General features: G+C 54.4%; 1 protein-coding gene and 1 long non-coding RNA gene across 5 annotated transcripts; one reads left to right on the plus strand and one right to left on the minus strand.

Moving 5' to 3' along the window:
• The first annotated feature begins 805 nt into the window (after positions 1 to 805).
• LOC119035228 (uncharacterized) lies at positions 806 to 13,649 on the plus strand. Of its 3 annotated transcripts, XR_008391259.1 has the most exons (5): positions 806 to 1,316; positions 7,217 to 7,354; positions 10,108 to 10,585; positions 12,873 to 13,197; positions 13,293 to 13,649. It is a non-coding gene; the product is annotated as an uncharacterized LOC119035228 (long non-coding RNA). The 3 variants fall into 3 exon arrangements; XR_005079740.2 differs by lacking the exons at positions 806 to 1,316; positions 7,217 to 7,354 and adding an exon at positions 9,622 to 9,825; XR_005079742.2 differs by lacking the exons at positions 806 to 1,316; positions 7,217 to 7,354 and adding an exon at positions 9,622 to 9,825 and having other exon boundaries at positions 10,108 to 10,213.
• Positions 5,860 to 9,830, minus strand: HOXA11 (homeobox A11). 2 transcript variants are annotated; one of them, XM_053663638.1, is made up of 3 exons: positions 9,521 to 9,830; positions 8,798 to 9,350; positions 5,860 to 7,367 (listed from the first exon to the last, which is right to left on the minus strand). In XM_053663638.1, exons 1-3 carry the CDS (start codon positions 9,659 to 9,661, stop codon positions 7,135 to 7,137), a joined length of 927 nt encoding a protein of 308 aa, XP_053519613.1. In that variant the 5' UTR covers positions 9,662 to 9,830; the 3' UTR covers positions 5,860 to 7,134. The 2 variants fall into 2 exon arrangements, with proteins under 2 accessions (XP_053519613.1, XP_036982404.2); XM_037126509.2 differs by having other exon boundaries at positions 8,798 to 9,566.
• Positions 13,650 to 15,087: the final 1,438 nt, after the last annotated feature.

The raw sequence follows: 15,087 nt of genomic DNA on the forward strand, positions 1-15,087 counted from the left end.
TTCAGTGGAGCCCAGGAGGTCGCGGCCTTGCCCCTGGCCTGCGGGCTACAGCGCTCCAGGGTGCCCCAGGCCTGCCCGCCCCACCAGCTCTAGCCCCTGCAGAGGCCTTGACTGGGGCGCTGCACCAGGGGATCCTAGACAGCCAACCGCTCAGGCTTCTGCTCGGAGGGGAAAGGCCCTTGCATCCCGAGATATTTGCCAGAATCCGGTCTTCTTTCTCCCAGTATTAACCGATCCAAGTCGGAGGAGGAAGCAAAGCCTGAGAGAACGCAGGGAGAGTGCACGGGGAGAGCGGGCGACAGAAGCCGGGAGCTGGCTGCTGAGACGCAAGCAGTTGCGGTCTCTGCCGGCTCCAGCCGCTCAAAGCAAGAAGCCGAGGAGGCCGAGCCAATACCTGCGCTGCACCCCAGCCACTTCCACTTCTGCTGCCCGAGCGAGGTTACCAGCTCTGCGGACCAGGCGGGCATCTGGGGTGGGGAGAAGGGGAATAATGAAAGAAAGGAAGAGGAGGAGAGGAGAAGAGAGGGAGAGGAAAGCGAGATGGCGAGAGAAAGCCAGTTCTCTGTAATCCGACAGGGTCATGAGGCTGCAGCTTTGGGGCAGCCGAAGCGAGTCAGGAATTTGCACAAGATTAGAAATGGCCCTTCGCTCTCCACGTCGCTCTTACGCTCAAGGCCAAGGCAAATTCCTACCTGGCCTGAACTTATGCACGGAAAAGTTTCAGAGCACTTCAGCCTAGGACCCCTCCCTGCATGGGCCTGGTCCTTACCCGGTTTGCGCTGCCAGGAGGATGGGACTCACTATGCTCACCGGCGCTGATGAGAAAGGCCACGGTGCCCAGGACCACCTGAGAAGGGGGGCTTTCCCTCTCCACACTGTTCGTACCTCTCAGAAGAGCTCTGCCAAGTGGGAAGTAGGTCACAAGAACAAGAGAAGTTTTCTTGCAGAGAACATGAGCCTCAGCAGGCCAGTGGGCCAGGACTTGGTGTCTCTCCAGACTAAATGCCGAAAGTAACTGCCCAGGCCACAAGTTGAAAGGGCCAGTGACCACAGGACAGTGTGCTTGAGATGGTGGAGGCGAAGAAAATAAAGTGAAACATTATGATCTAAACCTGTCTTTCTTAACTTCTTTGGATGTTAAGGCCCCTTTGCAAAATCTAAGGCCAAGCTCTGCCTCTTGACCTGTGAAAAATGCACATCTGTGCATTCCCACACTTTGACCTAACATTTCCAAGAAGTTCACAGACTCCTCAAAGCCCAGAAGGCCCTGCAGAATGTTTCAGGAGTCTCCTGGAATTCAGCGCCCCATCAGTTTGGTAAGACAAGCCGGGTGCCCCCACTCCAGGCAACACAGGCCCGGTCTGATCAGGGCCCTGTAAGGGTGGCCAAATGGGCTTCTAGGCTGGATGGGATCCAAGAGCATGCACGTGCCAATCTAAGTTACAGGAGTGAGCTTGGTACTGCATCTGCTATAAGAAGGCTCACGGCTGCCAGCGCCCAGAACATCATGGCTTTGGCGCTTGGGTCTTCACCGACCTTTGGGGAGAGCTGGATGCTTTTTCTCTAGCATCATCCCTTCCACCCCCTCCTCGTAAGAAACCAGTTGAGATGTTGCATTTGTGCTGTTTTGTACTTAAAAAAAAAAGGCGTGTGTAAACTCATGTGGGGGCCCTCTCTGGCCCAGGACCGCTGCCCAACCCCCCACCTGGGCTTGCTGCACTGAGAGCACAAACGGAGAGGCTGCAGGTACACCTGGGACGCACACTGGCTTGTTGCCCCTGGTTGGAACCAGAAGGTATCAACATAGCAGAAGCTCAAGTGAAACCCTCTCAGTCGGTCTCAGAGCTCTCAGCATCCCTGACCGCTCCCAAGGCTCCACACTGCCCAGTCTGTAACACCGAGGTGAGGTGTTAGCTCACTCAATAGAATATTCCATTTATCGAACGCCTCGGCTTTCCCAAGGTCCCCTCCACCCCCCTCCAGAGATTAAGAAAAGCAATTCAATTGCAGCAAGAGTGGGCTTCTAGACACACTCTCTCCCTCTCGTACATTTGCCTTCTCAACCTCTATCCCTTTCGACCTCCTGCCCAGCTGCCGAATCTCTCTTGCCTTCTGGATGCCTTTGACCTAAAACTCTGCTACTGCTTGCTTTAACCAGGCCTGTGTAGGTTTATGTGAACCCCAGCAGGGCCCACGTTTTATTTAAGAGTAAATATTTTCTATCTCTACCTGGGTAATAATATCCCCCCTGCCCCCCGCCCCATGGCTGTTGAGCCCAAATGAGTACCAGGCGGGTGGAATAAACCCTTTAGCAAGGATTACAATGCAGTTCACCAGACAGCAGATTCCTCCTCCTGAGAAGGCCATTGCATTCAACAAAAACAAACTGTTATTACCAAAAAACATCTTAAAAAAAATACTAGTCACTGAGATTGAGGTGGGCAGCAAACAGCATCTGAAGATCACTCTGGCTCTCAGTGTTTCAGGGGCTCAGACCGGCTACCGAGTCAAGCTTTGGCCGCTCCTTCCATATCCGCTTTAACAAAAATTCCGGGGGGGCTCCAATACTGTGTTTACTGTAGAGTCAGAATATTTTTTGTAAATGACATTCTTTGCCCAATCATCTTTAAGAACAGTAATATTTCCAGGGATATTTGATGTGGTTGCTTTGAATCAATCAGGTGCAATCTACTCCTAAACAGCCCACTTCATTTTTTTTTTCTAAATCCAACCACTGACCTGGTTCTTTCTTCTGATGGGGGAAGTGTTGGAGCCTTTTCACACACACCCTAAATTGCAATATTCTTAGTTTTGTCCATAATAAACTGCCTCTGGCTTTGCAGCGCAACTCGAGGTGGTTCTGGGGCTTGGGGGAGAGCTCAGAGTGCAGCGAGCACCGTGTGGGTGCCACTGCTTGGGTGCCTCATTCTGGCAGAGTGTGGGAGTCTGTGCTCAACAAAGACTAGTGACTCTGATGGACCAAATTTACACGTGTGTATGTACACACACACAGGCAGAGCCGACTTTCACTACAGTCCCCCCACCTATGCACTGTATATTTGTGGGGAAAAAAGAACCATTTCCAGAAACCAATAAAACATATTGGAATAAAGATTTAAATGTTGGGAAAGAGGGAATTGGAATTTGCCCTCCAAAACATAAGTGAAATGATTATTCAAAACTTGCCTTACGACAATCCTAATGGAGGGATTAGTCGATCACAGTTTATCCTCTGTGCCAGTTTTTAAAAATATATAGATATTTACCCAATGCAATTTTTGCCTGTTTGCAAAATATGCAGAGGATCTCATTTTTACATCTAAGGAATTGCTGCAAAATTCCAGCCAGGTTTATAGCGGTACATTCCCAACAAGCAATACAGACTTCTCTGGAAGCCTGGAAAATCAAACGCGACTTTTCCGAAATGGCTTTTTTGGAACAAAGGTTTCTCCCAGGCTGCTAGGCAGACCTAGAGACCGTACCTAGTTGGGAACCAGCGACCATCCCGAAGTCTGTCTCCCCAACGACCACAGTGCTGTCCACCTCATTGTTTGGAGTAGAAACTGTTTTTTCTTTTTTCCCCAGTCCTTCCATCTCCTTTTTATGCCCCCACCACGACCCCCTATCCCAGCACAGCCGGGACCCTTTCTCTTGGATGCCTCCCATCCCCGGCTCATCCAATTCTGAATACTTTTACAAAATCAAAAGATTGCCTTGGGTTTTTAGGTGGCCCAAGGAGCTAAAATCCTCTACTTTTCCACTTAGGCCTTCCCTTTCCAACCTTAGGGAGAGACTGGGGGTGGGGGGCGGGTAGATGGGCTGACCACCTACAGCGTCACCCAGGAGCACACAAACCTAGCCGCTTTCCCCAGCCCTGCTCAGACATCGGCCACCTCCTCATTCCTGCCCCAGCCAGGTTGAAATTACTAAACTTGTAGCCTCTTACCTTGACACATTTCCGAAATCACTGCCAACGGACAACTGGCTTCTCCGCGCCGCGGCGCCTGCGAGGCCTAGAGAAGGCTCTTTGCTTTAAATTACAACACCAACCACTTCTTGAAGGTGAGCCCCCCTTTTTTGATATGAAAGGGAGCGGGACAAGTGAAATAATGTAACGCGCTGCTCTTAGTATCAGAAGCGAACAAAGGCCAAGAATCTCGCTGGGGTTCCGGGCTCTCCGGCGGCTTTGACATTGATCGGAAGTGCGCCATCTCGTGGCTGCTGGGCGCCTACACCCGGCCTGAGCTCCGACCAGAGCCGTGAGAGGGAAGCGGGCTCCAGGCTGAGACAGGAGAGAATGTGCCCAGCCCGCTGCTAAAGAGATCTCACTTTTACATCTAAGAAATTGCTGCAAAACCCCAGCCGGGTTTATAGCGGCGCATTCCAAATATGCAAATTGGCCGGCCCCGGACGGGTTTACGACCACATTGTCACAGCCATCGGAGGATGGGCTTTTATAGGGCTCAGAAATCAAACCCGCGCCCGCTCGCCGCCCGCTCGGGAACAGTCCTCCTGGCTAGACTCTCTCGAGCAACTTGCGAGACTTTGGTTAATCTTTAACCATCCCAAAGGGAGTCTTTCCTTAAACCCTGGGCTTCCCTGCCCACCCCCTCCCTGCCTCTCAGGAGAGGCCTTGTTCACCTCGGTGTCTGTCTATCAACCTAGACATCCATCTCCGGGGTCTGTCCCACTCCTCTTTGAGCTCGATTTTCCCAGTCGCGCCAGTTAGACAAACACACAAACAAATAAACAAAGCGGGGTCTGGGGCCTGGGGCCCTTCTCCCACTTTCATCCCCTGTGCTGCTCTGCCTCTGCCTGGGTGGCTAGGGAGAGGGTGGGGTGGGATGGGGTGGGGTGGGGTGGGGGTGGGGTGGCAACAAAAAGCCCTGGTCTTCCGCCCTGCCCCTCAAGGTTATGGGTGATGTCCAAATTTAAGGCAGAAGTTCAAAGGCAGGAAACAAAGAGGAAACAGGCATCTTTCTTTCCCCAAAGGAAAAAGGCAGCATCAGCTGGGAGCTGGGGAGAAAGCCCCTCAGAGACTCCTGAGAGTCTGCTCTCTCTTTGTACCCAGATGGGTCTCCCTCGTGCTGAAGGCTCCCCCAGAGCACTTCCACCTCGGGCATGCTGGTCCCGAGTTGAGGGAGCCCAGTCTGGGATCAGAGTCACTGGCTACCTCAAGCCCCAAGGTTTTCTCCCAGGGCTGGGTGGGTCAGAGAAAGAAACCCATATTCCAAGTCCTGAGATACCCCATTCCTGGAACCCCATTTCCCCTAAGGACCCTGGCCAGTCACCTTGGCTCCCTAAACCTGGCTTCTAGGGGAATTAAACCTGAAGTCACCTCCCCACCCTCTCAGGGGCCTGGTAACTTGCCCCTTTCTTGGTGTGTGTGTGTGTATGTGTGTGTGTGTGGGGGGGGGTAATGGGGTTAGACATTTGGCAGTAAAAGGTGAGCAAGGAGAGAAATGTCACACCAGCACCCGATACTCAAGTTTCCACAGTCTTTATTGTCCTTGTGCCATATCGCCTGTATACATGCTGCGACATCGGACATCCGTGGTGGGTGAGAACAGAAGACAGGCCAACACTCCTGTTACAAACAGAGCCACCAGATGCTTCTTAACACAGGGAAGCAGAGAAGAGTTGGGGGGGAGAGGCCTGGCTTTCTCAACTGAGGTCCCCTGACACCGTTGGGCAGAACTACCTCGGAGAAAACCCCCAATGCTTTCAAAATATCACAAGAAATCAAAAAGGCCATTCTAAACACCCTTCCTGCCCCCTCACTGTAGTACCCCAAAGGAAATCAGCAAATGGTAAAAAAAAAAAAAAAAAAAATCAAACAAAATAGGTTATGGTAGCTTTATTTACAAGTCTTTCGAACACCATCCCTGTATGAAGAATACATTCAAATATTCTTAGCAGTGAGTGAGTTTAACCGTGGAACATTGTAAACAGATAGAGCCTTTAAATATTTTCTTCATCATCTTTTCCCCCTCTATATTGTATCTTTTGAAATTTGCTTTGGTTCTGCAGGGAAATATATATATATATAATATAATATTTATCTTTTAAAATAATTCCAAATCACTCTTGATCTCTTGGAAGGTCGCACGCAGGAAGCTCCCAAGATCAGTTCTGGGGCATTGAGGGGCAGAGTGTGGTGGCACCAGAACCCGGTGTTTTGGAGAACTTGTGCCCCTCATAGCTGGGGACCGCTGGCCAGGCCGGCTCCTCCCCTGAGCAAATCCAAGCTTCAATTAAGTGGGGCAGAGGCTTTGCCAAGCTGCCGCACTCCACAGGCATTTCCTGCAGAGATCGAGGGGCCAGCGGCCTGGGCTCAGCCTCTTTGCTTTTTGATGTCTTCCACCTTGGGGAATAGTCTACTCTGCAACCAAGCTTTAGGCTTGCCTGAGTGGCAGACCAGGACGAAGACCCTCAATGATAGGATAAACTAGGTGGGCTACAGGAGGCAACTGCTAAGCAGCTCGGGCCTGAGACAGTGCGGTGAGTGGCTACAAGAGGTGGAAAGCCACCAATGCCACCAGGAATAGTAGATTTCTCTTTCGTTCTGCTTTTCCTCCAGGATCAGCATCCCTCTCCCACCTCATAATCCACCTCTTAGTCCAGTTGTCTTTCACATTGGCTTTGGAAAGCAGCCCCATTCCGGACATCTAGGAATCATTCCCTTTCCTTCCGCTCCTGTCCCCAAATTGAACTGGGTTTGGAGGTTGAAAAGCTTCTTGATGCAGGGGTCCTGGGGTGGGGGAAGGCAGGCTCCAAGTGGAGGGTCCTGGGAGGTCGATCTCCAGGGGGCCTGGCAGGGGGCCCAGTCCCTCATGGAGACCACACCCAGCCTGAAGCTCCTCAGGCTCCAAGACTGAAACACCAGGGGTCCCAAACCATTCTTCCTAGTTGATGCACAACTCTCTGAATCCAATTATTACTAGAAATCTTAACCACAGATGCCCCAGAGAGTCCGAGGCCGCCTTCTTTGGGGCTATCTCCTTATAGCAGCCCCTTCTCTTGCACACCTCCTTTCTTCAAAAGTCACTGTGTGCCTTGACCTTGTCAAGGGCAAAATCTGCATGTAATCTCATGTGTAAGAAGCCCCCCACCCAATTCCAACTGGCTGGAGCTTTAGAGAAGCGGGTTGGCCGAGTAGTATTGTAACCGGTCTCTGTTAATTTTTTTTTCCTTCATTCTTCTGTTCTGAAACCAGATTTTGACTTGACGGTCGGTGAGGTTGAGCATGCGAGACAGCTGCAGACGCTTCTCTTTGTTGATGTACACGCTGAAGAAGAACTCCCGCTCCAGCTCCCGGATCTGGTACTTGGTGTAGGGGCAGCGCTTTTTCCGGGTGCGTTGGCCACCTGCAGAGGAAGAGGCAGGGAGTAAGCCAGGTGTGGGGGCTGCAGTTCATCCCAGAGCCCTGTGTGGGGGAAAGGGGCTGGCTCCAGCGACGGAAGGCCCTGCCCAAGCCCCCTCAGGGTCTCTCCAGGCCCCTACCCTCAGGCTTCTACTGTGGGTTGGGGACAGGCTGCAGGCAGAGGCTCAGCCCCAGATAAAAGTCAGCTCCCTAGATAGGCCCCCAGGGAGGCCGCTCCTGCTGCCTACAAAGCAGAAAGGAGGGCTCCTCACAGCCAGGGAAGAGTTTGTGCCGGGGAGGCTCACTTCCTAGCTGAGTGGGGGCTGCTGGCTGCCTCCAGCCTGGCCAGACTAAACAAACAGTCGCCCAGGGACATTTCACCTTCCAGTACCTGGGCGGCCAGATCCTGAGGCAGTAAAGGCAGCCCCAGCCCCCAGCCCCCAGCCCCCTGTCCCAGTCTTTCTCCTGCTTAACATGTGGGGCAGCTGCCGGTTCTTTTGTCAGCCTGAGTCCTGGCCACCAGCTCTTGCCTCTCTGGCCAGCCTCCTGGCTTCTGCGAGGTCAGGAGGTGTCAGCGGAAGCCCCTACCCTGGGCCTTCTCTGAGCACCGGGCCACACCGCTGTCCGGGTTCCCCTAGGGCAAGGCTGCTTTTTTAGATAGGGTGGGGGGAAGAGGGTTTGCCAAAGCTGCGGCCAGGCTCCGCTCGCTCCCCCTTTGGATAAAACTCCACAAGACATAAAGAAAGAAAACCCCGCTTTTGACAGATTGAATAGCAATTGTGAGTAACATGCGGATGGACAGAAGGCGGCAAGTAATTGCCACAGCGCAGGAGGAGAATGACTTCATTTGGTCAAAAAAAAAAAAAAAGACAACGTTGGGTTAATTTGTTTCTTTTAATATATTGCTCGAGCTAAGCGGGCTATTTTATCTGCTAAACACGCTTCTAGCGCCATCGTTAAACAGCGATGCCTTTGAATCGCGGCCGGGACTGGAGACTCAGCGCAACACATGGTTTTTATAAAAATCTCCGGATTACCTCGCTATCAAAGGCTCCCGGAGCCCTTGCAGGGGGAATTTACAGGCGCCCACCTCCGGCTCCCCAGCCCCGAGCTGGCCCTGAGCGGGGTCGAGCTGCGGGGCCTGGGAGCCGAGAAGGGGGAAAAGGGAGTTTGGTTTTTTTGGGGGTTTCGTTCTTTCTTTCTTTCTTTTTTTTTTTTTTTGCAGGCATGCCTTGGCCGGTGGGTATTTCACGGCCAATTTCAGCACTCGCCACGTGATCCCGCCTTTTATAACAAAGTTTTGTTGGGGGAAACCTAAAGGCCCTTCATAAACCTTATATGCTTATAAAACAGCATATAAAAATTTAACAGCGGTGCTGCGCTAGCTTTCCAACTCCCCTTTCATAAAGCGCTGCGCCCTGCCTTTATACGTACTGGAGCCGCCGGCCCTGTCCTCAGTGTGGCCGGAAGACGACTCGGGGCTGCTGCTGCTCTCGGGGCGCCGCCGCCGCTCCTTTTCCTCCGCCGCCGCCGCCGCCTCCCGGCAGCCGCCGGCGCCGCCGTCCGAACTTGAAGTTGCCGGCGTGCCCGTGGCCGCTGCCGCCGCCGCCACCGCCGCGGAGGTCGCCGCGGCCGCCGGGGGGCCCTTCTCCGCGCTCTTGTCCGCGGGGTAGTCGGAGGAGGCGAGGTTTTCCGCGGTGCCGTAGGCCGTCTCGAAAAACTGGTCGAAAGCCTGGGGCAGGACGCCGTTCCTGCCCACGGTGCTATAGAAATTGGACGAGACGGCGGGGGTGGGGTGGTGGTAGACGTTGGCCGAGCCCTTGGCCAGCACGTCGCCGGGCACGCCGGCCGCGCCGGGCGCCTGCAGGCAGTCCCGGTGCACGAGCTCCTCCGCGGAGTAGCAGTGGGCCAGGTTGCCGCGGGGGTGCCATTTAGTGGCGGGCTCAATGGCGTACTCTCTGAAGGTCACCTCGCGCACGGGTTGGACCTGGGGCAGGTTGGAAGAGTAGGAGTATGTCATTGGGCGCGAAGACGGGGTCTGGGGCAGAAAAGAAGGGAGGCTGGAGAAATCTGGACCCGAGACGTAGTAAGTACAACTTGGCAAATACATGTTAGAGGAGCAGGGACCACGCTCATCAAAATCCATCATTGGGCTACCTTGGGCTCTCCGCAGTAGCCGAGCTTAACATGATTCTCCACTGCAGCTGCCTCTTTGAAGCGGATCCGTGAAGTAGAAATTTGGAGACGTAAGCTGACGTGGAAATCTATCCCCATCCTTAGCAGGGAGGTGCTGGTCATGTGACCCGATGTTGAAATTGACAAGCTGCGAGCTAGTCCGGGCCTTTTTTCCCCCCCTTTCCTTTTTTTTTTTTTTTCTCCCTCCCCTCCCTCCTGGATTTCTTTCTTTGTAGCTACCTCAGGGGAAGCAACAGATCGTCACTCGGTGTTCTCACCGAAAGCACGTAATCGCCGGTGTAACTCATGTTGGCTGGGGGGCCTCCCGGCGCGCGGCGGGGCTGGGGGGAGCCCGGCTTGCGCTCCGCCGCGCGGTCCTGGCCCTCGGGTGCGCCGTGGGCGGCGAGAGGGCTCCACTCCTGCCACTCACCACTCCCCGGGCCAGGGGAGACCCGGGCTGGGGGTGTCCGGGCGGGAGCTCCTCTCTGCGTGTCCCATGCGCGGTCGTGGCATCAGTTCACTTGGGGGATCGCATTCCCGCCTCCTTCTAAGCTGTCTCCCTCCCACAGGTTTGCTCTCGGAGCCACCTCTGCCTCCGACCCCGGCCGGACCCTCTTCGGGGCCAGGGTTCGCCACCGAGGATGTGCCTGCCTCGAGGCTTGCCCGATTTGCACGGTGACTTGATTACACGCTCGCATTCATGGTCACTTCCGAACCGCTTTAGTGCCTTCCGTCCCTAAACCGCCAACAACCAGGCGGCCTCCCCCGCGGTTTGTCAGGGATCCGCAGGTCCCGGAGGGCCTTCGTCCTACCCGGGATCCACCTCCCCTTCGCCCTCCTGGCCGGCCTCCTCTCCCCACTCTCTCCTCCCCGCTGCCCGCGGGGGGTCGGAGTCACTCCGCAGAGCCAGAGGCGCGGTGGCTGGGCAGGGGCGCACTGGTCCGCCCGCCCGCCTTGTCTTCGGAAGCTGAGGACTCTCGAAACCTTGCGGTAGAGGCGAGCCTGGGCAGCTTTAGAGGCGGTGACATTCGAGGAGTCTTTTCCTGGGTATGCCGCACCTTCAGGGACCCACCAGGCTTCTAGAGAACTCCGGAGCTATGCGAATAGTGGGGGCCGCGAGAAGGGGGTGAGGACCAGGGAGCGTGGCTGAGAAGGGTAAACATGCCTCCTCTCTTGCAAAACACGAGAGCCAGAGATGTGCAGGGCAGAGACTCAGCAGGTTCCGGCGCCTTTCCTGCTACTCTTCCCACAGAAGAAACAGAATGCCAAAGAAGAGAGATGCGTTCCCCAAGCTCCCTTCACCTGGGGTGACAGCTGCCTTTAAAAGGCTAGGTGGGAGATAAATATAAAGATAGAGGCCATAGCCGCTAGTGTGAGTCTAGTTTTCTTGGAAAAAGGAAAGAAAAAAAAATGATGGTGAAAAATGCTCACCCTCCTGCAAGAGTGAATGAACAGCGTTTGGGGGAAATCGAAAGAAAAAGATGCAGAGCGGCCAGACAGAGCCGGGGGGCAGGGAGGGGCCCAGCCCCAAGGCCGCCCCTCACCTATCTTCTTGGAAGGAGCTGAATGTGCCTGAAACGAAGTCGAAAATGAAAAAGAATAACCTTTTCCCTTTCCCCATCCAGGAAATAGCTGAAGGTATTTATATATCTTGGGGAGATTTAGAGTATAAACGCTAACATCTTTGGTATTTAAGTGTCAACATCGATTTATTTATTTATTGCTGAGCTGACTGTAACTGACTCAATAACAAATCTAATCATGTATTGCACTGGAAAAGGAGTATTCTCGTTATGTATTTTCTCCAAGTGATGGCTCACCATTGCATTCGAATGCCCGCTGTAAATATCAATGATATCGAATAATTACTCTGTAGTGGAGTAAACTAATTTATCAGCATTAATGTTTATGTGGTTCCTACTCCCCCCAACCCACCCACAGGGTAGCTTATCACAAATCACACTACTCTAACACACTGGTTTAATGAACTCTTTATTCAGGTTTTGCTGCAAGAACTTTCATGCCCTGTAATCCCTCAGAGCAGAACTCGAAATTATTTCTGCATCTTTAACGGGACACATTTGTCCACTGTGGCTTGTGCAGAGGGCGGTAGCAGTGTGGAGGGAAGGGTGTAGTGGGAAAAAGATGGTCGGAGAAGGGTAGCTGGAGACCACCTAAAGCTGCGAATCACAATCATGGGATTCCCTTGCAGCGGAAAGAAGACAAACAAACTTCGATTTCCAGCAGCGCCCAACAAGGCAAAATATTTATTTCTCCACAGTGTCTCTTTTTTGGAGACAGAATTAAAAGTGGGAAGAAGAGGTTTTCAATGAGCAGTATTTGAGCCATTCCCTGGCTTGATTTTGGTTCTCCCAAACTCTCTCCCAAGAGCCCACCCAGTCCCCACCACCCCCACCCTCAAACAAAAGGAATGCATGAGGGGCTTCAGTGACTGTGCTGTAACAAAGGCGCCACCATTGCGGGGCTTGCCCCGCCCCTGGGTGAAGGCAAACAAATTCTTGCACTTGTATTAGGGCTTTTAAGGCTATAATTGAACCCGGGGGCGTCTAGGGGAACCGAAAACAGTTCTAGACAGACCTGGGGTTTTATAGCACTTTTGGCAGTCAACTTCAGCTTGTGCCTGAGCAGACAGGCTGTGGTGGCCTGCCAGCGGGGGACGCCAGGCTGCCTCCCCCGGCTGCTTGCAGCCCCTCTCCTAATTAGATCGGTTACCCCTTGGTGCCAGGGAGAAGAGGTCCCCACAGAAAGGTCGGTACGGGGATGTGCTCTGCTCTGCATAACCAGTGTCTTCCGTGTCCTTGCGAACCCAGCAGAGGGGGTGCCGGCAGGTCTGGATCCCATGGGTGTCTGCAAGAGACAAAGGCAAATGCTGGAGGAAAGGCTGGAGCAGAGGAAGGGGCTCCGGAGCGGCTGGCAGGGCAATTCCAAAGGCTGTACAGACATGGGGTGCTGGGCGGGCCTGGTAGCCTGGAAGGGGGTGTGTGGGGGCACAGCTGGGAAGGTGGATGAGGGCAAAGGCTTTGGGTGCCAGGAGAAGGGAAAACATCTAGGGTAGTGAATGCTTTAGTTTCCCAGCAGGGTGGGACAGGCGTGGGCTCTCAGATCCCCAAGGCCGCGGCACTGCTCCCAGCTTCGCCCATTCCTGCCCTGGTTGCCCAGAATATACTGGCTGTGTGAATGTTTGGGGGAGGGAGTTTGAGGGTGGGCGCAGCTCTGAGGATCAGACCAAATCTTGGGGAAGCAGGGGAGGCAGAACCTGGGGTTCTTGGTTTTTGACTTTGCTCTGAGCCTAATTGACTCTTCCGCTTTGCAGGAGGCCCAACAGCGGAGCTGAGCCCACCCTGCTCAGGGCTCAGAGGAAGACCCGACGGGGACTAAGGCCGCCCTGGAAGTCCAAGTCCGAGTTGCATTTCTTGAAATGGCTGAGCCGGGCAAGACTATGACATTGGCCCTGGAGACTGGCTTCTCACGAGCCGTTCTTTCTCAAGATTTCCACAGCGTGGGGCCATCTCTAGAGAACAATATTCAGCATGTATTTCCTTCTCTCGTCAACCCGGAGTCCCACGGCAGCGAATGCAAGAGGCCAAAAATGTTTTGGAGGAAGAAAAACAAAGGCAGGAAGTGGCGGCGGACTGACGGTGCGTGCGTGTCTGCGGAGAAGGGAGGGAGCCGTTTCAATCTCTTCGTGTTGTTTTTCCAAACTTCTCTTCTTGTTGTTTTTCCATACTTCAAGGTCTAGGCAGCCCTCGCGGGGCCGGCCCCAGCGCTCCCCGCACAGCCTTTGGAGATGGCCACCCGGAGCGGAGAAGGCTGGCGCCCGCCCGCGCCAACCTCTTCAGGCGGAAATGGCTAACGAGGAGATTTGCTCAGCAAAGCAGACCTCGCCTTTCCAAGGCTTCGTTTGATTAGGCCCTAATGTTCGGGGGTGCGTGGGGGGGTGGGTAGGGGAGTTCTGCAGCACCTCTAGACCCTTCTCCAGTGGGCTGAGTGCGCCCGGGCAGGGACAGGCTGGTTCGTGCGCCCCCGCGCCCCCAGCGCCTTCCTAGGCAGGCTATCGGAATAAAGTGTGCCCAGGTGCTTCTGCCCAGCACTGCCGCCTCCGCTTCTTCTTGCAGCCGATGGGTCTGGGCAGCAGCCGGAGGGCGGTCGTCGGCGGTGCCCGGGGTTGGGTAGCCTTGGCTGGTCAGTGCGCACCGGGGCGGTGTGAGGCCTTTCCCTGGGCTTGTTGTGCTTGGGGACGTTTCCAGCGGAGTCATTCGAGGGACCTGAGCCTGAGCCCGAAAGGACTGTCACTTGATAGGCGGCTTAACACCTGCTCGGCAGCAAGGGAGGATAGAGCTGGGGGCAGAGGACACCTCCAGACTCCGCTGTTCCCGACCCCAACGGGCCCTGGGGCGAAGCTGTGCACTCCTCTTTTTCTGGAACTGGCTTGGGCTCCGGTAGTGGCTCATTGTCCCCCCACTGCCTGCACTTGCAACCCTTTGAGTGCTGGGTGTGGGGTCCATAGTGTAATCCCAATACCAGGCTGCGCGCTCACCCCATTTCCTCCCTGGCCAAGTCCTGTCTCCCTGCAGCCACTCCCTGCCTGTCTCCTGCCCTGCCTCTTTCCAGGGGAGTGCCCCCTTCTTCAGCCTCCTGCCTCTTCCCATGCCTCTCATAGGCTGAGCAAGAGCTGAGGTGCCAGTGGAGGGCACCCAGTAGTCCAGCACAGAGAAGGGGGCCTGTGAGGTTCCTGACGCTTCCTCAGTTCCAGCTTCCACCGGGAATCGGAACTGGATTTATCATCTTCTGAATACTCCATTCCAAGGCCCTACCCTGTGCTTTTTCTCTCCCTCCCTCTCTTTCCAGCACGTCCACCTTCTCTTCTAGGACCCAGCTTCTGCTTTTCTCGGCCCCCGCAATCCTGGGTGGCAGCTGGCCTGGGAGGAGTCAGGCTCACTTGATAAACTCTCTCCCAAAGATCTATGGTCATGTACCTATGGATCACTTAAGGCACCAATTTTTTTTTTTTTGGCCTCTCCTTGGTCTGAGCCTCTACCTTTCTTTGTCCGTAAATGTCACACCTGTTTCTAGAAAGCTACACAGAAAACTGGGTGACCATACTGCACACAGGTGCAAGAGCCAGCTGGAGGGCCCAGGGTGGAAATGACCACACGACACTTTCCTGGTCCCTGCTCAGAGGCCAGGCCTCCACGGAGGGCTCTCTCCTTCCCAGTGGGAGGTGTTCTGGAGGTACATCTGTCCTCCACGGCGAGCCTCGAATAGGGGTTGTCTGGAAAGGCCCAGGGCATCTAAGCATTTGTTCTCAGGAGACTAGGAAGTGGTCTGGCAGCAGATCAGTACCGTTCAGAGGCGGCTTTGAGGCTGAGATGATATTACACCCAGACAGTCCTCTCTGTCACTGCTGGGTAGAGGCAGGGGTTAATTTATCCTGATGGGTCGGCAAGACACCCACCTGTCCACAAGCTCTTCTCCCCTTTCCGAAAGCATGGGAACAGGTAATGTCTTGAACTTGAACTTTTGGTTGG

Source organism: Artibeus jamaicensis, unplaced genomic scaffold, assembly GCF_021234435.1.
Source record: "Artibeus jamaicensis isolate MK-2021 breed Jamaican fruit bat unplaced genomic scaffold, CSHL_Jam_final contig_3230, whole genome shotgun sequence".
NCBI lineage: Eukaryota > Metazoa > Chordata > Mammalia > Chiroptera > Phyllostomidae > Artibeus > Artibeus jamaicensis.